This window comes from Theropithecus gelada, chromosome 9, assembly GCF_003255815.1.
Source record: "Theropithecus gelada isolate Dixy chromosome 9, Tgel_1.0, whole genome shotgun sequence".
Taxonomy (NCBI): Eukaryota; Metazoa; Chordata; class Mammalia; order Primates; family Cercopithecidae; genus Theropithecus; species Theropithecus gelada.
In genome coordinates this window covers 22,995,335-23,020,648 of record NC_037677.1, presented here as the reverse complement: position 1 = coordinate 23,020,648, position 25,314 = coordinate 22,995,335, and the positions used below count along the sequence as shown (strand labels likewise).

The 25,314-nt window shown below is 43.2% G+C and overlaps 1 protein-coding gene and 1 pseudogene across 19 annotated transcripts in view; one reads left to right on the top strand and one right to left on the bottom strand.

The window, feature by feature from the left end:
• The window catches only part of ABI1 (abl interactor 1), a 118,626-nt gene extending 109,982 nt beyond the window's left edge, over positions 1–8,644 (bottom strand). For all 19 annotated transcript variants that reach the window (XM_025395434.1, XM_025395432.1, XM_025395437.1 and 16 more), the window contains exon 1: positions 8,305–8,644. In XM_025395434.1, the coding sequence (XP_025251219.1) occupies positions 8,305–8,421 (117 nt within the window). In that variant the 5' untranslated portion in view covers positions 8,422–8,644. The remainder of the gene's footprint in view (positions 1–8,304) is intronic.
• A 7,541-nt stretch (positions 8,645–16,185) lies between these two features.
• Positions 16,186–16,282, top strand: LOC112632306 (annotated as a pseudogene).
• Positions 16,283–25,314: the final 9,032 nt, after the last annotated feature.

The following is a 25,314-nucleotide window of genomic DNA, read 5'->3' as shown; positions in this document are numbered from 1 at the left end:
TGAGTGCGGTGGCTCACACCTGTAATTCCAGCACTTTGGGAGGCCAAGGCCGGTGGATCACCTAAGGTTGGGAGTCCAAGACCAGCCTGACCAACAGGGAGAAACCCTGTCTCTACTAAAAATACAAAACTGGCCAGGCGTGGTGGTGCATGCCTGTAATCCCAGCTACTCCGGAGGCTGAGGCAGGAAAATTGACTGAACCCAGGAGGCAGAAGTTGCAGTGAGCGAAGATTGTGCTATTGTACTCCAGCTTGGGCAACAAGAGCGAAACTCCGTCTCAAAAAAAAATAAAATAAAATAAGCATCTGTTGTTACAATTCTTAAGGTGCTAATATTTGACGTAGTAGAATGCACCTTTTTCTATATGATGTAATATATACATTTCTGATGTTTAAGTGGAGGGCATTAATTTCTCAAGGGTTCTGAAAAAGTGCCACGCTCGCCTTTCCATAGAAGGAAAAATAAAATGTACCAAATACAATTTTGTCAAATAATGTAGAAATTATTAACAAAAATTAATTATAAAGCATTGAGGAAATGAGTGAATTAAAGGTAAATTGAAGTTTTTCAAAAATATGTTTTTGCTGGGCTGGCATGGTGGCTCACACGTGTAATCCCAACACTTTGGGAAGGCCAAGGCAGGAGCATCGCTTGAGTCCAGGAGTTCAGGACAAGCCTGGGCAACATGGCAAAATCCCATCTCTACAAAAATTACAAAAAATTAGCTGGGTGTGGTCCCTCATTAACAGATTTTCTTCATAAACACAGGTTCACTACCAACTATGTCTGAGAAAGTTTTATTTTGTAAATGGAGAAAATTAGTAGATCTAAAGTTAAAAGTACTTATTTGGGTTGACACACAGTAGTCAAATTTCAAGTCTCCATTCTAAGGGATGGATGTTTACTGTTAAAAAGACCAAGTCAACTATTTCCTTTAAAAACAAAATTCAATAATTGCTACTTTCCTATTGTCTTATTTCTCAATGATGTCCTTTTTTTAAAAATCCCTTATTTCTAACATGATGTCTTATTAAATACTAAGATCTACAGAGTTTGTAGTTCTGGGGTTTGACTATTATTTCTTCTACAATCAAACCATAATTTCAATAAATATTACAATCAACACAAGATGATATTACGAAAAATATACAAACTCCCAATCAAAACTTTTTAAATGCTTCAAAATTAGCATTTAACTATCATTTTTACGTTACTTTTTTTTTTCTTTTTTTGAGACGCAGTCTCGCTCTGTCCCCCAGGCTGCCAGTTCTGTGGCATGATCTCTGCTCACTGCAAGCTCCGCCTCCTGGGTTCACGCCATTCAGCCGCCTCAGCCTCCTGAGTAGCTGGGACTACAGGCGCCCATCACCACACTCGGCTAATTTTGTTTTTGTATTTTTAGTAGAGACAGGGTTTCACCGTGTTAGCCAGGATGGTCTCGACCTCCTGACCTCATGATCTGCCCACCTCAGCCTCCCAAAGTGCTGGAATTACAGGCGTGAGCCACCACGCCCAGCCTTTACCTTACTTTTCATGACAACACTATTTTCATGGATTTTATAGATTTGTATCTGCACAATCTCCTAGAGTTTGATCCAACCTCTTATCCCAATATGAACACTCTTCCTTTGTGGCTAACGTATTTTTGACTGTTAACTGTCTTAATTCTTAGAACATAATTTCACTGAATATAAATAAGGTTAGTGTAAATGGCCACACAGCAGATCCCCAATTGCCTAAATATCTCCTTTCCACAAGGACTATTAGCATTCCTGAGCTATCAGAATCAACTGGAGAAAGGAGAAGCACATAAGAAAAATTTGAAAGTATCCTAAGGGATTATTTCAACAATTTTCTAAGAAAACTCTCCAGAAGACAGAAGCATGCTAAAATTGAGGTTCTAAACAGACCAGGACTAGAGAGAAGTATTACATATAAAGCTGTTATTAGTATTAAAGCTACAAAAGAAAAAAGAGACATTAGTTTTAATACAAATTTTCAAATATTATGTAGCCCTAAAAATATTCAGTATTCACCTTGAGAGTATTAGCAAGAACTGATATATGTGATATGAACTTTCATAAGAACTGATATGCTAGGTCCACAGACATGGTGTGAAAGAAAAAAAAAAAATGAAAGAAAAGAAAAAAAAGAACTGATATGCTAGGTCAGATCCTGCTCTACCCAGCCCTGTATCACCTTGACACAACAGTATGAATAAACATGTAATGACATGGCATGGGTCAATTTAACAAGGATCTCCCATAAAATTATCTAGCCTTCTGTTAAATACATTTACATTTCCAACCTATATCTCTAACTTTGCTAGCCACTGTTTTACTCAAACTTCAAAGTGCAATTCTAAGAATTCAAACCATTCCAGTCTATCCTAATCTCCTGAATCACTTTGTTTCTCTCCAAACCTGGTTTGTATAGAAATCACATCTACCCAGAATATTTCAACACATTTTTTGTTAATCTCTACAAATTCCTATCCAAAATTTCTTAGCACAATTGCAACACAGACTAAGAATAGAAAAAAAAAACAGGCAAGGATGCAGGAAAAGAAAAAGGATCCAGGGAGCTCAGTGAAAAACTAGCCTGTAATTCCTATACAGCGTTCAGTATCCCTAATCTGGAAATCCAAAACCCAAAACTTTTTGAGCATCAACATGACACTTAAAAAAATGCTCATTAGACTATTCTGGATTTCAGATTTTCAGATTAGGGACGCTCAACCAGTAAGTATATAATGCAAATAATTCCAAAATTCAACAAAAAAATCTGTAATCTGAAACATTTCAGATGCCAAAGTTACCATCCTCTGGTGATATGGGCAAGTCCCCAAATTACGAACATACCTCTTCTTATATTCACAAACTGGAAACAATGGTAAAGAGTTGTTAGGTTCCCAGGCTTGCCCAATACAGTCTATTCTGTTAATTCCCCAGTATTCCTAAACCAGTCTTGAGTTCCAGATTCATTCATGTGGAAACAGTATGATATGAAAAGAGAACAGCCTATGGAATCTGCCAGAGTCAGAAGGAGGTCCTGACTGCCAATTACTAACTCTATGACTAAACAAAACTTAACTTTTATGAGTCCTAATTTCCTCGTATACAGTTTGTAAGGATTAAAGATAATACAAAACCAACTAGCAGAGACTGCAATGGAGCAGGTATTCAATAAATAGAGGCAATTACATTACCCTCTACCCTTATCTATTCGCACACTGTTTTTATCCCCTATGTTGCCCTAAGAACCCCATTCAGGTCCTGGCGTGGTAGCTCAGGCCTGTAATCCCAGCACTTTGGGAGGCCGAGGTGGGTGGATCACCTGAGGTCAGGAGTTTGAGACCAGCCTGGCCAACATGGTGAAACTCCATATCTACTAAAAATACAAAAATTAGTCAGGCATGGTGCTGGGCACCTGTAATCTCAACCACTTGAGAGGCTGGGGCAGGAGAATCACTTGAACCCGGGAGGCGTAGATTGCAGTGAGCTGAGATCCTGCCACTGCACTCCAGAGAGAGACTCCATCTCAAAAAAAAAAAAAAAAAAAAAAAAAATCCCATTCCAGGCTGGGCATGGTGGCTCACACTTATAATCCCAACTCCATGGGAGACTGAGGAGGGTGGATCACCTGAGGCCAGGAGTCCAAGACCAGCCTGGTCAACATGGTGAGACCCTGTCTCTACTAAAAATGCAAAAATTAGCTGGGTGCAGTGGCACGCACCTGTAGTCCCAGCTACTCGGGAGGCCGAGGCAGGAGAATCGCTTGGACGTTGCAGTGAGCTGAGATCGTGCCACTGCACTCCAGCTTAGGTGACAGAGTAAGGCTCCGTCAAAAAAAAAAAAAAAAGAAAAAAAAAAACCATTCAGGATTTATTAGATGCAATTTGGGATTTGGAATCGAGAAAATCTGGGTTTGATTCCAGGCACCACCTCATACAAGCTACTGAACTTTAGGTTGGGTATTTAATACCTCTGAACCTCTAACTGTCCATCAGTTACTCAAAAAAAAAAAAAAGTGATGCAGTTTATAAACTGGCATAAAGTGTACAGTATCAGAAATGTTAGCTTTTACCTACTCCAAAGAGATCCTGCTCAAAAATTACCTGCCTTCTGAGATTAAATGTGCTAATGAAGCAAATGTCACAGGAGGAGGAAAGCAAGCTGAAGTGAGTAGCTCACAGTAACATACTGGGATGATATCCCCTTCATACTCCCAGACTTTAGAACATACTTGTTAACCCAAATAAAGCTCCTGGTAGAACTCCAGACAAAAAATAAAATTAAATTTTAAAGTTAAGCTGTATGAAGACTTTTCTGTCCTTACCCCCAGCCTACCAATCTGCATCCTGACAAATCTTCTTAAGCAATTTCTACTCCTTTTCACTCAGCTTTCCTTCCTATTTCCCAAAATAGTTCCCATAACAAAGGCAGTATGAACTAACTCTAAGGTAGAGCACAGAGAACTGGCTAAACATGTGTGTTCAAGTTAAGCACTGTCCTTGGCATGAAAAATTCTATCTGGTCGTATTAAACAAAGATGGAAAAGTCTCCTCTGTATGTCTACATAAATACTATACAAAAACACTTTCAGCCAGGCATGATGGCTCACACCTGTAATCCCAACACTTTGGGAGGCCGAGGAGGGCAGATTACCTGAGGTCAGTAGTTTGAGACCAGCCTGGCCAACATGACGAAACCCTGCCTCTCCTAAGAACACAAAAAATTAGCCAAGGGTGGTAGTGGGCATCTGTAATCCCAGCTACTTGAGAGTCTGAGGCAGGAGAATCGCTTGAACCCAGGAGGCTGAGGTTTCAGTGAGCTGAGATTATGCCATTGCACTCCAGCCCGGGTGATAGAGCAAGACTCAATCTCAAAAAAAAAAAAAAACGAAAAAACACCTTCTGACAAAGTGCAGTGGCTTATGTCTGTAATACTGGCATACTGGGAGGCCAAAGCAGGCAGATCGCTTGAGCCCAGGAGTTTGAGACCAGCCTAGGCAACATGGCAAAACCTCGTCTCTACAAAAAAAATACAGAAATTAGCTGAGAGCGGTGGTGCGCACCTGTAATCCCAGCTACCTGTGGGGGCTGAGGTGGGAGGATCTCCAGAGCCTAGGAGGTTGAGGCTGCAGTAAGCCATGATGGCATCACTGCACTCCAGCCTGAGCAACAGAGCAAGACCCTGTCTCAAAAACAAGAAAAGAAAAAAAAAAAAAGGAACGCTTTCTATTTTTAATATTATTTACCCCATGGCAACTTTCAAAACCCTGTCCTTGCACACACGTGTGGTCTCAGCTACATGGGAGGCTAAGGTGGGAGGCTACATGGGAGGCTAAGGATTGCTTGAGCCCAGGAGGTGGAGGCTGCAGTGAGTGGTGTTCACACACCAATGCACTCCAGCCTGGGTGACAGAGCAAGTTTCTGTCTCAAAAAAAAAAAAAAAAAAAAAAAAAACAAGAAAAGAAAGAAAAAAACTGTCCATTTTAACGTAGAATCTTTTCAGATGTTTTGCTATTAATAATACAATCTAATAAAGTCAACAGAACGAAAGAACTAATAAACTGCCCCAAGAACTTAAATGCACCACAGCCAAAAGAGTTTCTCAGCTACACACCTTAGTTAAACTGGGCTGCACTTTCAAACTGTAGAAAAATGAAATGAAAAGTGAATCTCAGAACAAAAATCACCCAAGCAATAACTTAGCTCACCTTATTTAAAAATTCTCAAAGCACATGTGAACTGCATACTTTCACTGAGAAGAGGTATATTTATGAAGAGTATTAGTTATAAATAACCCAATCAGGTCCCAGGAAGGATATAGAAAGACCTCAACAGATACCCTAATGGATATTTCTAATATTATTCATTCCCCATTCTTAGCACCAAAGTCATCAGCACCACCTACCACATCAACTTCCACATCACCTTCTGAGTCTGACCCTGTCTGAGTCCCTTAGGGAGGCAACTAGTGGCCTGGGTCATGCAGCCCAATGAATAAACGCTACTAAGGTATTTAGATCATCATTGCTTTGTGTGAATTCTTTTTTTTCCCCTCCCCCTCCCCAGTATAAACAAAACACGTCACTGGTGTCAGATTTAGAATTATACCCCACCCCGCCCCCGCAAAAAAAGAAAATAAAAAAACGGGGCCTGCACCATGGCACTAACATTTTATAAAGTGAGAGACTGTATGAGAAATAACATGACTTAATTAGAGATATTAGCAAAGAAGTTTTAAAGTGCTTCAAAGTTACATGATCGTAGCAAGAGGAGTAAAGGAAAGGGGTCAGAGAGGGGTAAAAAAAAGCATTACAGCATACAACTACCTGAAAAAGAAATAGTACACAGGTTAAAACACGTTTACAGTTACCAAGAGTTGCCAACACATAGTTACCACACTATATACTCGTCAGATTTCCCAACACGCAAAAAAAGGAGCCACCCTGTATGAAGTACTTATCTACTGACTTCTACAGAGAAGACGTAACTTTTCTGGAAAGGGAGCAATTTAACTTACTGTGCTCTCCTTTTGGCTTTCAAAAATCTTTAAAACTTTCAGCAAATTAAGGTTCTCCTCAATTTCAAGGCTTTTCATGTTAAGTTGAATAAAAGTTGCCTATTTTTAATATCGATAAACTACAAGATCACTTTTATATTTGCAAACTATACCCACTTTTCTACTCGATTTTTAAGTTTCGAAGGGCTAAATATAAAGTTTGCATAAACAAAGTGATACAGTAGATGTGACAGGTATTCAACAAGTTTACTTATCCGAAGAATTCCTAAAGTAAAAACTTGACAAAAAAATTGTGAAGATAAATTCCGAGTAGTGCTACTGAAGATACAATGTTACTGACATCAAAATTGAGAAATATTCAAAACATTCTGAAAACAGCATCTCCCTCTAAAAATAAAGAGGGAAAGCATTTGCCAACACACAAACATTGGTTCTTAAAAATTATAATCACATGGGAGGCATTTCTATAAATAATTTAGTTCTGAATTGCAATAACCCTAACCTTTCAAAGCACGTTCTGGCCTTGCCTTACCAAAAGCAAGAGCATTTCTGGTGGCTTTATATTTATACAAAGGACTGTGCTACTTTGTTTCTAGTGCAAACTGTTGGTTTACACAGTTAAAGGTCTTCAAAACAAACTACCACACACAATTCACTTCCAATCATCCAAAAAGAAATGAACAAACCAGCATCTGTCACAAAGTCCCAAGAGTTTTCTAATTTACAATAACTGATATTTTTACGTTGTAGTTCGGAGGCTACCTCTGTTCATTTCTGTACTTGGATTCATATACTATACATTTACTTAGCTTGTTAAGAGAGAAACCTCAGAAAATAAGCAACCAGCGATGACACCAGTTTATTATAAGTTACTTATGAAGCCTACAGTTCAAGAACTTTTGGGAGAAGGGAGAGTATTTAAGCCGTTTTTCCAAGGAGTTAAAAACAATTCGTGTTTGATAATTAATGATAGCAGCCCTAACAACCTCTTAGAATACATTACGGTGGGGCGGAAGCGAAAACGATAGCGGGGGGGGGGGGAACCCGACTTGAAAATGGACAAGCAGGCAGATTCACAAACCTTCAATTAAAGGAATTTTAAGATTAACTTCTCTCAAACGCCCTCCCTCACTCCCCACACCCGCTTCCTCCTCTCCTCCGGGAGGTCGGTGTAATGTGACTCATGACACATTTTTTTTAAATAAATAAATAAATAAATAAAAGACACACCCTCTGGGGGCTGAAACTGACATAATCGCCCCCACCCCACCCTCCGCCGACACACAACACACACCCCGCTGGTCCTATCCCTTCTGCGGCTTCAGCCTGGTCCCTGCCCTCTCCTCTCCCCTCTCCCGTCCTGGACCTCCTCTCCGGGCGCAGAGAGGCGGCGCGGCGGCAGCAGGGGGGTCTCCGGGACGCCAGCTCCGTGGACTGGAGGCTACCTGGGGGGCGCGCGACCCCGGTGGCCCGGCCCTGAGGAAAGCGGACGCGAGGGGGGCGCCGGGCTGCGGCGGGCTCCCGGCTCCCTCGCCCATTTTCTCTCCCCTTCCATCGATTTCCACCACCACAGCCACTTCCTGTATCGCAGCCCGACTCCCTCAGCCCGGCCACTCGCTCTGTCCCCGGTTGGGGCTGGGGTTGGGACTGCGGTAGGGGCTCGGGCTGGTGGCAACCGCTGAGGTCAGGGCAGTTCCCCACCCCGCCCAGTGGGCTGGTCACTCCGGCGGGTCCTCGACCCGGCCAGCGCCCGCCGGCCGCCAGCGCGCCTCACCTGTATGTAGTTGTTTTCACAGTAGTCCGCCACCCGAGTCAGGTTCTGGTAACTCTCGATCAGCGCCCTCTTGCCAGACGGGATCTCCTCCTCTAGTAACATCTGCAGCTCTGCCATTTTCCACCCCTCTGCATCGCTTCCTCTAGCGTTAAAGAGACAGAGGCAGCAAGGTCCGCCGAGGCTCCGAGCACCTCACAGCCCGGATACAAACCGACTACCCGCCCTCCCGCCTGGTATTGTGGGACAGCACCTCCTCCCGTTCTTCCTCACTCTCTCGGGTCTCCCTCCACCCACTTCGCGCAGCCGCCTGAACCTCGTTCTCTCGCGAGTCTTCATTTCTGCCACCTCCCCCACGCCGCGCCGCGGGATTTTTTTTTTCTTTCGCACTGTCTTCTGGGAATTGTAGTCTCTCTTAGACTAGGCTGCCCGTCCAAAGCGCATGCGCGCAGACACCTCCGAAAACAACGAGGCAGAGCGCAGAAAGCGGAGACCGAAGGTGGAGGGAGGGGGCGGTGTTGGGGGGAAGTCCGGAGTTTCCTCACAGCTCCGGAAGGTGGCGCCACAGGGTGATTCTGGGGGAATGAAATCGGTTCCCCAAGTTTCATGTGAAACTTGGCAGAACTTGGTTAATTAGGAAATGCCAGTGAATCAGGGACATCCATTCACAGAAGGATTAAAAAGGGACAGAATATGGAAAACTAGATTTTTACTTCCTCTGCCTTCTTAGAAATAATGCGAGTCAGGTTTTACTTTCTGAGCTTCCGCCCCCATCAATTAATTTAAAATTTAGCAAAGATTTCTTGATTGCCAGCTGTTTACTAAGCAGTGTACTGGACACTGGGGGTACAAGTTGAGTATGAAAACTCCATACCCTTAAAGACTCGATTATAAAATAAACATGCATAGCTTGTAGGGCTTTCCTGTCCTAATTTCTCTTTTCTGTGACTCTCCTTGGCATGTAATCTTCCTACACTTTTAAAGTCAAGTGCACGGTTTTTTAGGGGTGGGGGTTGTTTGTTTGAAACAGGATCTCACTCTTACCCAGCCTGGAGTACGGTAGCGCAATCACGGCTCTCTGCAGCCTAGACCTCCTAGACTCAAGCGATCCTCATGCCTCAGCCTCCGGAGTAACTGGGACTACAAGCGAGGGTCACTACACCAGGGCTGAGCTTTTTAAATTTTTGTAGCGACAGGGATCCAATTTTGTTGCCCTCGCTGGTCTCGAACCCCTGGCCTCAAGCAATCCTTCTGCCTCAGCCTCCCAAACTGCTAGGATTACAATTATGAGCCACCCACGCTGGCCCTTCGTTTTTTGCTTCTGGATTTTTGTTTTGTTTTTATCACCTGCTTTGGAATAGTCTCAAAAGGCCCTATATTTAAGCTCTTCACTTCAACGGGAACATTAAATGCTTTGGATATAATCAGCTATGAAAAGTGTTGTCCAAAGGCCAAAGAGGAAACTAAAGATCATTGTAAAATCCATATGTCCATGTATCTCCATAAAGTCATTTAGAATCAAAATAACTATAGGATTAACAACATCATTCAACCAAATTAAAAATTGCCATCACCAGGTATTTATTGAATATTGCCTTTACTGGGGCCTTATTCAGGGCCCCAGGGAACTAGTTTCCCTCCCCAACCTCTGAAAGGAAAACTTCAGTTTCCTACTAAAAGCGTTAACTTCCCCTTGCCACCAGATTCTCCATCAAGGATTCTGTGGTCTATAAATCAATAATAAATGTATTACTTTCCATGCTATCTGGAACAGGTATAATAGTTATCTTTTGATATTTATCGTTAACCCAAACATGACTTAATCCAAGTTATTGAAATTTAATGTATTATTGATCTTGGTCTCTACTTGAGGTTTAACTGTACAAATCACTCGGTTTGCATATATCCAAATATTGACACATTTCAACAACATTGGGGAAATGATTAGGGAGGTGATACTGATTTACTATTTTCAACGTACTTTCCATGCAGTTGAGCTATGAATGAATAATAATAATAATCATGATAAATACAAACAAAAAGTACTGTCAGATTTCTTCTCACAACTCTGAGAGATAATATAAATATTATTTTCCTTCTTTATCAAATAAGGAAATTTAAGCTTAGATAGGTTAAGGAATTTAGCTAAGGGTACTGAAAATGCCGTCAAGTTTCCTAGGTTACTGATTGATATGGTTTGGATCTGTATCCCGGCCAAATCTCATGTTGAATTGTAATCCCTAATGTTGGAGGTGGGACGTGGGGTAAGGGTGAATGGATCATGTGTCAGATTTTTCGTGAATGATTAGGCAGCATCCTGTTGGAACTCTTCCCGTGATCTCCAGTGAGTTCTCCTGAGATCTGCTCATTTATAAGTGTATGACATCACGCCTGTAATCCCAGCACTTTGGGAGGCCGAGGCGGGCAGATCTCGAGGTCGGGAGATCAACACCATCCTGGCCAGCACGGTGAAACCCCGTCTCTACTAAAAATACAAAAAAACCTTAGCCGGGCAAGGTGGCGGGCGCCTGTAGTCCCAGCTACTCAGGAGGCTGAGGCAGGAGAATGGCGTGAACCCAGGAGGCGGAGCTTTCAGTGAGCAGAGATCAGGCCACTGCACTCCAGCCTGCGCGACAGAGCGAGGCTCTGTCTCAAAAAAAAATAAAAATAAAAAAATAAAAGTCTATGGCAGCCCAGTGCAGTGGCTTACGCCTGTAATCCCAGACTTTGGGAGACCAAGGCGGAAGACTCACTTGACTCCCAAAATGGGAGACGAACATGATGAACTACTTCCGCTTGAGTTCCAGACCACCGTGGGCAACATGGCAAAAACCCGTCTCTACAAAACACACGAAAAATTAGCCAGGTGTGGTAGTGAGCACCTGTAGACTCAGTTACTTAGGAAGCTGAGGTAGGAGGATTGCTTGAGCCTGGGAGGCAGAGATTGCAGTGAGCCAAGATCACACCACTGCACTCTAGCCTGGTTGACAGAGGAAGATGATGTCTAAAAAATAAAATAAGAGTATATGACACCTCCCCGCCTGCCTCCTGCTCCCCTCCTGCCACGTGAGACACTTCTCTTCGTCTTTGCCTTCCCGCCATTATCGGAAGCTTCCTGAAGCCTCCTGGAAGCGGAAGCCGCTATGCTTCTGGTACAACCTGCAGAGCCGTCAACCAATTAAACCTCTTTTTCTATAAATTACCCAGTCTCAGATAGTTCTTTATAGCAGTGCTAGAATGGACTAATACAGTGATATTTCCAAAATCCAGTGGATAGTGCAACCTTGTACAAATATTTGTGGCTCATGTAAAGTTCACTCAAAGAACTTATCCCTCATGCCTTAAAGGTGAGGAGGAAAAGCAGGAGGAGAAAAGGGAGGAGAAAGAGGTGGAAGAGGAGGGGGAGGAGGGGGAGGAGGAAGGAGAAGAAGGAGAAGGAGAAAAGAAAGAGGTGGGGAGGAGGAGGAGGAGGGGAAGAGGAAAGAAGGAAGAAGAGGCAAACCAAAACCTGGGAGAAAATATCTGCAAAACAAATATCTTGATAAAGGAGTTGTACCCTAATATACAAACAACTCTTACAATTCAGTAATAAGATGACAAACCAGTTTTTAAAACAAGCCAAAAGGCTAGGCGCAGTGGCTTACACCTGTAATCCCAGCATTTTGGGAGGCTGAGCCAGGAGGATCACTTGAGCCTAGGAGTTTGAGACCAGCTTGGGCAACAGGCTGTCTCTACAAAATGTATGTATTTTTTCAAGTAGCCAGGCACGAACTGGGCACAGTGGCTTATACCTGTAATCCCAGCACTTTGGGAGGTCAATGTGGGTGAACCACTTGAGGCCAGGAGTTCAAGACCAGCCTGGCCAACACGGTGAAACCCCATCTCTACCAAACATAAAATACTAAAATTAGCTGGGCGTGGTACCTAGGCAGCTGAGGCAGGAGAATCGCTTGAACCCAAGAGGCAGACGTTGCAGTGAGCTGAGATCACGCCACTGCAGTCCAGCCTGGGTGACAGAGGGAGACTCTTATCTCAAAAGAAAAAAAAAAAACAGGCACGGTGGCTCACATCAGTAATCCCAGCACTTTGGGAGGCTGAGGTGCGCAGATCACCTGAGACTGGGAGTTCGCAACCAGCTTGACCAACATGGAGAAATCCCGTCTCTACTAAAAGTACAAAATTAGCCGTGCGTGGTGGCACACGCCTGTAGTCCCACCTACTCAGGAGGCTGAGGCAGGAGAATTGCTTGAACCCACAAGGCAGAGGTTGTGGTGAGCCAAGATTGCGCCATTGCACTCCAGCCTGGGAAACAAGAGCAAAACTTTGTCTCAAACGAATAAATAAATAAATAAATAAATAAATAAATAAATAAATAAATAACATACTGTATGATTCCTCTTCTATGAAATTTTAGAAAAGGCAAAATTACAGTGATAGAAATCGGATCAGACTTTGCCAAAGGCTGGAGTAGTGGTGGAGTGACACCAAAGGGATGCAAGTGAACTTTTAGACGTAATGGAAATACTCGGATGCAAGTGAACTTTTAGACGTAATGGAAATACTCGGATGCAAGTGAACTTTTAGACGTAATGGAAATATTCAATATCATCACTGTACTGGGAGTTACATAACTACATACATTTGTCAAATCACATTGAATTGCACACTTTAAATCTGTGCCTTTTGCCAGGCGTGGTGGCTCACGCCTGTAATCCCAGCACTTTGGGAGGCCAACACAGGTGGATCACATGAAGACATGAGTTCAAGACCAGCCTGGCCAACATGGTGAAACCCCATCTCTATTAAAAATACAAACATTGGCCAGGCGCGGTGGCTCAAGCCTGTAATCCCAGCACTTTGGGAGGCCGAGACGGGCGGATCACGAGGTCAGGAGATCGAGACCATCCTGGCTAACACGGGGAAACCCCGTCTCTACTAAAAATACAAAAACTTAGCCGGGCGTGGCGGCGGGCGCCTGTAGTCCCAGCTACTCGGGAGGCTGAGGCAGGAGAATGGCGTGAACCCGGGAGGCGGAGCTTGCAGTGAGCTGAGATCCGGCCACTGCACTCCAGCCTGGGTGACAGAGCGAGACTCCGTCTCAAAAAAAAAAAAAAATACAAACATTAGCCGGGCGTGGTGGCACACACCTATAATCCCAGCTACTCAGGAGGCTGAGACAAGAGAATCACTTGAACCTGGGAGGCGGAGGTTGCAGTGAGCCGAGATCACACCACTGCACTCCAGCCTGGACTACAGACTGAGACTCCATCTCAAAAAAAAAAAAAAAATCTGTGCCTTTTATTGCAACTAAGTTATACCTCTGAGCTGGGCATGGTGGCTTCCCTAGCTACTCGGAAGGCTAATGCAGGAGGAGCCCAGGAGGCTAAGGTTGCAGCGAGCTATGATGGCAAACCTTCACTCAAGTCTGGGTGACAAAGCAAGATCCTGTCTCAAAATAAATAAATAACTTAAGTATATCTCAATGAAGCTGGACAAAGAAAATGCAAGTAGGGAAACAATTCCTTGCTTCAAATAATAAGAAGGGAAAACTGCATATTTCTGTTGCCTTTGATGTATGGTGAAAAGTATAAGTGACTAAAAGTTCAAGAGTTAACATTAAGAATTGCAGATAGGGCTGGGTGCAGTGGCTCACACCTGTAATCCCAGCACTTTGGGAGGCCAAGGCAGGCAGATCACCTGAGGTCAGGAATTCAAGACTAGCCTGGCCAACACGGTGAAACCCTGTCTCTATTAAAAATACAAAAATTAGCCGGGCATGGTGCCAGGTGCCTTTAATCCCAGCTACTCAGGAGACTGAGGCAGGAGAATCGCTTGAACCAGGAGGCAGAGGCGGAAGTTGCAGTGAGCTAAGATCATGCCATTGCACTCCAGCCTGGGCAACAAAAGCAAGACTGCATCTCAAAAAAAAAAAAAAAAAAAAAAAAGAATTGCAGGTAGACACTGTGACACTAAATTAAGGGCATCACGCTAACTTTTTCAGTTTAACTTCTCTCCCGTAATATGCACCTTTATACTCTTTATTGAGTTAGTATTTTTCTGTGGATTTTGTGCAAATAAATTATACTGAAATGCCTTTCAAAGAATCCCAACAGAATAAGGAAAAACAGTGGCTGTATATACCTAATGCTGTATTCCTAGGGCTAAAACTGTAAATCGGACCTTGCACATTTCATTTCATGGATGTCTACTCAGACTAATCAATTTGGTCATGAAAAACCATGTGTAACTGAAAATTCGGCACATATGCATGAAGAGAAATTGAAATTTCTGTATCTCGCTCAGAAATAGCAGATTGCTAGCCATCATAAAGACTCACTTCAGAAGAATTAAGAGATGTTCCAGGCGAAATCATAATTTGGATTATTTTGGTACATAATTGCTGATCTTATTATCTAGCACACCGCACCCTGAGAATCTCAGACTTCTGAAAAGTTAATTCACGATATGGTATCCTAGAACATTACATTGGAAGTGAGTGGTCCACAGACCAGAATGTAGAGTAGCAGTGAGAACTAGTGGAAAGAAACCAGGGGTCAGGCAATCAGGGTTTTCCCCCTAAACGCGCCTGCCTCCTCAACCCCTGCCACCCCAGGCACCCACCACCACCACCACTATGTGACGTGACCACCTTCTCCATGAAAACAGGGTAGGGAGGAGTATATTACTCTACCAGGGCTGCCATAACAAAATACCACAGACTGGGTGGCTTAAAAAACAGAAATTTATTTCTCACAGTTTTGGAGGCTGGAGGCCTAAGATCAAGAAGTGTGTGGGGTTGGTTTCCCTGAAGTCTCTCTTCTTCGCTTGTAGATAGTCGCCTTCTTACTGCGCCCTCACCTGCACCCACATCCCTGATGTCTCTTCCTCTTCTTATAAGGACAACATTTATACTGAATCAGGGCCCCACCCTAAAGATCTTATCTTAGTACTATCTTTAAAGGTACTGGGGGTTAGGACTTCCACATGTGAATTTGGCATGATCTTGGCTCACTGCAATCTCCACCTCCCGAGTTCAAGTGAATCTCATGCCTCAGCCTCCCGAGTAGCTGGGAATCCAGTCACGTGCCACCACACCCAGCTAATGTTTGTATTTTTTGGTAGAGACGGGGTTTCACTATGTTGGCCAGGCTGGTCTCAAACTCCTAACCTCAAGTGATCCAACCACCTCAGCCTCCCAAAGTCCTGGGATTACAGGCATGAGTGACCATGCCCAGCCATGGTATTTTTTTTTTTTTTTTTTGAGATGGAGTCTTGCTCTGTTGTCCAGGCTGGAGTGCAGTGGCATGGTCTTGGCTCACTGCAAACTCTGCCTCCTGAGTTCAAGCAATTCTCCTGCCTCAGTTGCCCAAGTAGCTGGGATTACAGGTGCCTGCCACCACACCCAGCTAATTTTTTGTATTTTTGGCAGAGACAGGTTTCACCATGTTGGCCAGGTTGGTTTCAAACTCCTGACCTTGTGATCCGCCCACCTCAACCTCCGAAAGCACTGGGATTACAGGCATAAGCCACCGTGCCTGGCCAGTATGGTTATTAGATGAGTAAATCTCTTGTTAATTTTGGAAGCTACTGAACCAACATCTCCTCCAACATCTCCTTCTCCACCTCCCTTTTCAACTTCAGTAAGATATTGTAAGCATTTGTAACAGAGCAGTTTCTGGAGCAGTTAAGCTGGCCAGGTATAACAAGTACCTCATTCTCTGAGCCTAGTGGTGAGCTGGGAGCTATTGATGGTCTTCCCTGAACTTCGAGTATCAAACTCTTCCAACGGTTTTATAAATCCCTTACTGCTTGAAATAGCTATAGTAATTTTTGTTTCCTGACTGAACTCTGATACAACTAAAAAAAACACATTTAAAAGTTCTGACTCTTTCATAGTTCATGATGATTGGGTTTTCACACTATGTGTAAGATGTGCCTCCATCAAACCTTGTTAGAATGTTGGCATGTTACCCATCTGATGTGGGGGGAAAATAAAAGTTCGATGTGGTCCCAGCTACTCGGGAGACTGAGCCAAGAGCCCAGGAGCCAAGAGCTCGGGAGACTGAACCTGAGCCCAGGAGTTGGGGCTGTTGTGTGAAATGACTGGACTTGTGAATATCGCTGCACTCCAGCCTGGGCAACACTGTGAGACCTAGTCTCTGAAAAACAGTTCTAGAGACAAATGACAATCCACATAAAGTTAGTATTTCTTTCGTTGGAAGTTACAGAAAACAACTCAAGCTATCATCAGTTGAGGGTGGGAGAAAAAAAGATTTTATTATAAAAATTCAGGCATAAAGAACTCAGAAATAGAAATGCAATCAGTAATCAGTCCTAAGAAAGTACTAGAATGGGCCGGGCGCCGTGGCTCACGCCTGTAATCCCAGCACTCTGGGAGGCCGGGGCCAGCGTATCACGAGGTCAGGAGACCGAGACCATCCTGGATAACACAGTGAAACCCGTCTCTACTAAAACATACAAAAAATTAGCCGGGCATAGTGGTGGGCGCCTGCAGTCCTAGCTACTCAGGAGGCTGAGGTAGGAGAATGGCGTGAACCCGGGAGGCGGAGCTTGCAATGAGCTGAGATGGCGCCACTGCACTCTAGGTTGGGCTACAGAGCGAGACTCCGTCTCAAAAAAAAAAAAAGAAAGAAAGAAAGTACTGGAATGAATCATTTGGAAGAACAGCAGGAACCCAGGCAGCATTCTCAATAAATGTCTTGTTTCTTTGCGAAAAGATTTTTTCGCTGCCCTTTCTAAATGGTGGAGAGCATGGTAAATGCAAATCCCAAGTTTTCCCTTCTACTGCATTCCAGAAGCCCAATCTGAGATTGAAATCCTTCCATTCCAAACCCATATCTCGCAAAAAGAAAATCTCATTATTCCAAGTTAAATTTCTTTTTTAAATTTATTTGTATTTTATTTATTTTTTTGAGACAGACCCTCACTCTGTTGCCCAGGCTGGAGTGCAGTGGCCCTATCTCAGCACAACACAACCTCCGCCTCCTGGGTTCAAGTGATTCTCCTGCCTCAGCCTCCCAGGTAGCTGGGACTACAGGCATGTGCCACCATGCCCAGCTCATTTTTGTATTTTTAGTAGGGATGGGGTTTCACTCAGTTGGTCAGACTGATCTGGAACTCCTGACCTTGTGATTCGCCCACCTTGGCCTCCCAAAGTGCTGGGATAAAGGCATGAGCCACGGGTGTCCATCCTCCTCTTCCTCCTTCTTTTTCTTCTTCCTCCTCTTTTTCTTTTGAGACAGGTTGTCTCTCTGCTGCTTATGCTGGAGTGCAGTGGCGTGGTCACAGCTCACTGTGGCTTACTGCAGCCTCAACCTCCCATCTCAGCCTTCTAAGTAGCTGGGACTACAGGCTCACACCGCCATGCCTGATTTTGTTGTTGTTGTTGTTAAGAAATGAGGTCTTGCCCTGTTGCCCAGGCTGGTCTTCAACTCCTGGGCTCAAGTGATCCTCTTGCCTCCGCCTCCCAAATTTCTGGGATTACAGGCGTGAGCCACCATGCCCAACCATCAGCTTGAATTTCATCTTCTTTCCACTTATCACCTTTGGCAGTAGGGGCATGTTCAAACAGCAGCAGCGAAACTATTTGAACCACCCTGAGGTTGGCGTGGGAAGTTTCCGAAGAGAGTAGATAATCAAGAAAACAACAGTGTCAGGTGTCTACTGAGGAAAATTGTGCAATACATATACGTGTTACCTGGGCGCTATCCAGGACTACCATGTGTGGTTATGCGGGTTACTCATACACAGCACACTTGGCTGAGGATTAAGTAGGATCTGAGCTTGGTGCCCCAAGCTGAAAGCTCTGGTGTGGGCTGCATTCACTCTGAGGAAGAGGTTCCCTTTTTAAAATTAGCGCAAGAGTGCTTCACCAGCTTTCAGGAAGTAGCTTTAGTAATGGTTTTAAAAATATATTAATATGTTTTTCTTTTCCTAGTGATGGAATGAGATTTTTAATCCTTTTTTTTTTTTTTTTTAAATTCTGAGGCAATCATTTGCTCTGGAGAGAATGTGGATTGTTAGGTCACAAATGGAAAAGAGAATGAAAAAGTCAATTTTCAGATTTTTTTTTCAAAGCAAACTAGGATCTTAAAACCAGTCATGAGAAAATGGCCTGGCAAGTCAGACTTCATTATAAGAAAAGGATTTCAGAATTTTAAAAGCATCCTTTCATATATCAAAAGCAAGGCTTAGATGTTAGGAAACTGAGTTTTATTATAAAGCCGTGTATAGAGAAGATCCAAGTCATGAAAAGGAATTAGAAAGCCCAAGACTCAGGGAAGGAGGGGAAAGAAAAGCAAGAAAGGGGGAAAAGGCCGGGCGTGGGGGCTCACGCCTGTAATCCCAGCACTTTCTGAGGCCGAGGCGGGTGGATCATCTGAGGTCAGGAGTTCGAGACCACCATAGCCAAAGTGGTGAAACCCTGTCTCTACTAAAATTACAAAAATTAAGTGGACATGGTGGTGAGCGCCTGTAGTCCCAGCTACTTGAGAGGCTCAGGCAGGAGAATCCGTAGAACCCAGGAGGCAGAGGTTGCGGTGAGCAGAGATTGCACCACTGCGTTCCAGCCTGGGCGACAGAACAAGACCCCATCTCAAAAAAAAAAAAAAAGAAAAGAAAGAAAGGGGGAAAAAAGATTTAGGTTCATACTCTGGGAAGAAACATCCAAATAAGTTTTTGGGACTCAGTCTAGGGGTTCTTTCTCCTGACTTCTCAGTGCATAATCCAAGAAATCAAAAACCCCTTTGAAAACATTCTCCATTCAGTAAAGGCGAGAGACACATGACTGCATCCAAGTGCTAATTTCGAAATGGTTGAGGAGGTTTCTAGGCAAATGGGCCCAAGATGGTGCCTGCATTCTTTAATAACTGCAGATCTCTGTAAAAAATCAAAAGTTCACACAAGGCTCCGTAGGGCATATGGAAATGCTAAGAAAACTGAAATTCTAAAGAAGAGCTGGGGTCAGAATATAAAAGCTGCATGCTACAGGGACCTTACAACTGGCGACCAGGGTGGGAAAAGGAACCTTAGAATTTAGCAGCTGATGTTGAGAGAGTGCTTAAAGCAATCATGAGGGACAAGCTACGCATCCATGATCTCCAGCACGGATGCCCAGGCCAGAGCAGCCAAGCCACATTGCACTGTCTTTTCTCCATACCTGCCTTTTTCTTTCTTTTTTTTTTCTTGAGACAGGGTCTCACTCTCTTGCCTAGGCTGGAGTGCAGTAGCACCGTCATAGCTCACTGTAGCCTCAAATTCCTGGGCTCAAGTGATCCTTTTGCCTGAGCCTCCCAAGTAGCTGGGATTACAGGCGCGAGCTACCATACCCAGCTAATTTCTGAAAAAAAAATTTTGTAGGCCAGGCGCGGTGGCTCAGGCTTGTAATTCCAGCACTTTGGGAGGCCAAGGCGGGTGGATCACCTGAGATCAGGAGTTTGAGACCAGCCTGGACAACATGGTGAAACCCTGTCTCTACTAAAAATATAAAAATTAGCTGGGCATGGTAGTGCAGGCCTATAATCCCAGCTACTAGGGAGGCTGAGGCAGGAGAATCATTTGAACCCAGGAGGCAGAGGTTGCAGTGAGCTGAGATCGCACCACTGCACTTCAGCCTGGGCAACAGAGTGAGACTCCATCTCAAAAAAATTTTTTTCTTTTTGTAGGGACAAGGTCTTGCCATGTTGGCTAGACTGGTCTTGAACTCCTAGACTCAAAGGATCCTCCCACCTCAGCCTCCCAAACTGCGAGGATTGCAGACATAAGCCACAGTGCCCAGCCCCCGCTTTGATGAAGCATGAAGTTCCCCTCAACCAATGCCATTTAAGGAGAATTGAGAGGGGGAAGCAATTTCAAGGTAGAAAGGCAACCTGGTAGAAGTCTAGGAATAGGTTGATTATCTAACAAAAGGAACTGGTATGAACTGAAAGAGACTGTGCTTAAACAGAAGAAGGCTGATTTGCTTTTCCCTGGCAATACAAAGATTTTTCTTGCACTTTCACTTGAACTGGGGCTTGAGAACAAGATGAGTTATAAATAATACAACTTTTTTTTGTATCTGATATATAGTTTGTAAGTTTTTACCTTACTACATATGAGAGAGAAAGGGTTATTATTCCTCTGGGGAAGCTGTATATTATAATGATCCAAAATATTGTGCTAATATGGTGATTACCAATCACATGCAACTATTTTATTTTATTATTTATTATTATTATTATTTTCTTTTTTTTTTTGAGACAGGGTCTCCCTCTGTAGCCCAGGCTAGAGGGCAGTGGTGCGATCTCAGCTCACTGCAACCTCTGCCTCCCAGGTTCAAGCAATTCTCCCGCCTCAGCCTCCCAAGTAGCTGGGATTACAGGTGCCACCACACCTGACATATTTTTGTATTTTTAGTAGAGAAAGAGTTTCACCATGTTGGTCAGGCTGGTCTCGAACTCCCAACCTCAGGTGATCCACCTGCCTTGGCCTCCCAAAGTCCTGGGGTTACAGGCAAGAGCCACTGTGCCCAGCCCACACGCAATTATTTTAATTGAAATTAAATAAAATTAAAACTTCTATTTATACTTCAACTTTCATGTGCTCATTTCAGGCAGTATTCATATGGTTAGCAGTCACCCTATTGGCAATGCAATACAGATGTACAGAAAATTTTCATCATCACAGAAAGTCTTATTTGACAGTGTCTGATTACTCTGCCAACACTCCTCCTCCACGTTTGCCAGTACTTGTTATTGTCTTTTTTAATACAGCCATCATAGTGGGAATGAAGTTGTATCTCACTGTGGCTTTGATTTGCATTTCCCTAATCACTAATATGTTCAATATCTTTTCATGTGCTTCTTGGCCAGTTGTATATCTTCTTTAGAAAGTTATCTATTCAAATCCTTTGGACATCTTCTGTTGGGTTGTCTTTTTATCTATTTATTTATTTATTTATTTATTTTGAAATGGAGCCTCGCTCTGTCGCCCCAGGCTGGAGTGCAGTGGGGCGATCTCGGCTCACTGCAAGCTCCGCCTCCCGGGTTCACGCCATTCTCTTGCCTCAGCCTCCCGAGTAGCTGGGACTACAGGCGTCCACCACCACGCCCGGCTAATTTTTTGTGTTTTTAGTAGAGACGGGTTTTCACCATGTTAGTCAGGATGGTCTCGATTTCCTGACCCGGTGATCAGCCCGCCTCAGCCTCCCAAAGTGCTGGGATTACAGGCGTGAGCCACCATGCCCCACCCCGCTTATATATTTTGGATACAACTCTCCTATCATATCTATAATTTGTAGTATTTGCTCCCATTCTGTAGATGTTCTTTTCACTTTGTTAATGATATCCTTAGGAGCACAAAAGGCTTTAATTTCAATTAAGTTCAAAGTATCTGTTTTTCTCTTGTCGTTTGTGCTTTTGGTGTCCTATCTAAGAAACCATTGCATAATTGAGAGAACAATGGTTTATGCCTAAGCTTTCTTCTGAGAGTTTTATAGTTTTAGCCCTTACATTTGTGTCTATGATTTATTTTGAGTTAATTTTTATATACGGTATCAGGTGGAAGTCCAAATTCATTCTTTTGCATGTGGCTATTCAGTTGTCCCAGCATCATTTATTGAAAAGACTATTCTTTCCCCAGTGATTTTTTTTTTTTTTTTTTTTTTTTTTGAGACAGAGTCTGGCTCAGTCGCCCAGGCTGAAGTGCAGTGGCGGGATCTGGGCTCACTGCAAGTTCCGTCTCCCGGGTTCACGCCATTCTCCTGCCTCAGCCTCCCGAGCAGCTGGGACTACAGGTGCCCGCCGCCACGCCCGGCTAGTTTTTTGTATTTTTTTAGTAGAGACGGGTTTCACCGTGTTAGCCAGGATGGTCTCGGTCTCCTGACCTCGTGATCTGCCCTCCTCGGCCTCCCAAAGTGCTGGAATTACAGGCATGAGCCACCGTGCCAGGCCAATTTTTGTATTTTTTAGTAGAGATGGGGCTTCACCACTTTGGCCGGGCTGGTCTCGAACTCCTGACCTCATGATCCACCCCACCTGCCTCTGCCTCTGCCTCCCAAAGTGCTGGATTACAGGCGTGAGCAACAGCACTTGGCCTTTAAAGTATATATATATATATATATACACACACACACACATATAGTTATACTTTAAGTTCTGGGATACATGTGTGAAACGTGCAGGTTTGTTGCATAGGTATACACGTGCCATGGTGGTTGGCTGCACCCATCAATTCTTCAATTCTATTTCTTCTTCTTCTTTTTTTTTTTGACGGAATTTCCACTCTTGTCGCCCAGGCTGGAGTGCAGTGGGGTGATCTTGGCTCACTGCAACTTCCGCCTCGCGGGTTCAAGCAATTCTCCTGCCTCAGCCTCCGGAGTACCTGGGATTACAGGCCCCACCACCACACCCAGCTATTGTGTTTTCAGTAGAGACAGGGTTACTCCATGTTGACCAGACTGGTATCTAACTCCTGACCTCGTGATCCACCCGTGTCGGCCTCCCAAAGTACTGGGATTACAGGCCTGAGCCACCATGCCTGGCCAATTTTTCTTCTTTTTTAATAGAGGCATTTTGTGTATAAAATTTCCTCTGATAATTGTTTTTATTGCAGCTCATAGTTTTAGTATGTTATATTTTTGTTTTCATTTTTCTCAAAGTATTTTTAAATTTCTATTGTGATTTTTTTGACACATTTATTATTTAAAAGTATGTTGTCTACTGCTTACTTGTGAATCTTTTCAAATTTTCTTGTGTTATTATCCCTAATTTCATCCCACTGTGTTTGGAGACGATATTTTTTATTATTTCAGTCCTTTTACATTTATTGTTTTGTGGCCTAACATATGATTCATTGCAGAGAACATTCTATGTACATTTGAGATGTGTATTCTGCCTCCTTGAGTAGAGTGTTCTATAGGTGTCTGTCAGGTCTAATTGGTTTACAATGTTGCAATGTTGTTAAAGTCTTCTTTTTTTTTTTTTTTTTTTTTTGAGACAGAGTGTCACTGGGTCGCCCAGGCAGGAGTGCGGTGTGCAATCTAGGCTTACTGCAACCTCCACCTCCCAGGTTCTATCTATTTCCCTTGCCTTAGCCTCCCAGGTAGCTGGGATTACAGGTGTGTGCCACCACATGCTCAGCTAATTTTTGTATTTTCAGTAGAAACAGAGTTTTGCCATGTTGGCCAGACTGGTCTCCAACTCCTGGCCTCCAGTGATCTGCCTGCCTTGGCCTCCCAAAGTGCTGGGATTACAGGCGCGAGCCACCACGTCCAGTCCAAAGTCTTTTTTTTTTTTAATCAATCTTCTTTTCATATTCATTATTGAAAGTGGGTATTGAAGTCTCCAGGTATTTTTTAAAATTGTCTATTTCTCTTATCAATTCTGTCAGTGTTTGTTTCATGTATTTTGAGTTTCTGTTGATAGGTACATATATATTTATAATAATTGTGTTTTCCTAATGGATTTTTTTTTTTTTTTTTTTGAGACAGAGTCTCACTCTGTTGCGCAGGCTGGAGTACAATGGTATGATCTTAGCTCACTGTAGCCTCCACCTTCTGGGTTCAAGCGATTCTCCAGCCTCAGCCTCTCTAGTAGGTGGAATTACCAGTGTGTGCCAACACACCCAGACCTAATTTTTGTATTTTTAGTAGAGACAGGGTTTTGCCATATTGGCCAGGCTGGTCTTGAACTCCTGATCTCAGGTGATCTGTCCACCTCAGCCTCCCCCAAAGTGCTAGTCCATTTACATTTACATTCAATTATTGATAAAGTAAAACATGTTTATAATTTTCTAAATTTATTTTCTAGATGGTTTATACTTTTTTGTTCTATTTCATGAGTACTACATTTTTTCATGTTAAATACATTTTCTACTGTACTATTTTAATTCCCTTGTTGTTTCTTTTTCTGTATAGTTTTGTGTTATTTTGTTACTGGCTGCCCTAGGGGGTTACAATGAATATTTTTAAACAATCTAGTTCCAATTAGTACCAAGTTAACTTCAATATTATACCAAGACTTTGCTCCAATATAGTTCCTTTCCCTCTCCCACTTTGTGCTATTATTGTCACAAATTACATATTTAAACATTATAAGTCCATTAACACAGCTTTTTAATTATTGCTCTCTGCAGTTGTCTTTTAAATCAGTTAGAAGAGTTACAAACAAAATACATTTATATTGATTTTATATTGACCTACATAGTTAGTGTTCTTTCTTTCTTCATGCAACTGTGTAATGTCTTTCATTTCAACCTGAAGAATTTATTTTATTTTTAATTTTAAATTTAATAATTTAAATTTATTTATTTTAAAAATACACAGGGTCTCACTGCTGCCCAGGCTGATCTCAGATTCCTGGGCTTAAGCAGTTCTCCTGCCTTGGCCTCCCAAAGTGCTGGGATTACAGGCGTGAGCAACCCCTCCCATTCCCTTTTAGTATTTCTTTCTTTTTTTTTTTTGAGGCGGAGTCTCGCTCTGTCGCCCAGGCTGGAGTGCAGTGGCTGGATCTCAGCTCACTTCAAGCTTCACCTCCTGGGTTTACGCCATTCTCCTGCCTCAGCCTCCCGAGTAGCTGGGAATACAGGCGCCCGCCACCACGCCCAGCTAGTTTTTTGTATTTTTTTAGTAGAGACGGGGTTTCACCGTGTTAGCCAGGATGGTCTCGATCTCCTGACCTTGTGATCCGCTCGTCTCGGCCTCCCAAAGTGCTGGGATTACAGGCTTGAGCCACTGCGCCTGGCCGCCTTTTAGTATTTCTTGAGAACAATTCTCCTAATGAGAAATTTTTCTCAGTGGTTTTTTTTGTTGTTGTTGTTTTTAAAGCTAGGAAAGTCTTAATTTCTCCTTTGCTTGTGAAGGATAGTATTGGTGAAATTGTATACAATTCTTGTTTGATGGCATTTTTCTTTAAAGACTTTTAATATGATATTCATCGCCTCTTGATCAAGAGTATGTTACTGCATTTTTTTTTCTGCTCTTTTCTTTTGTGTGTGTGTTTGTGTGTGTTTGTTACT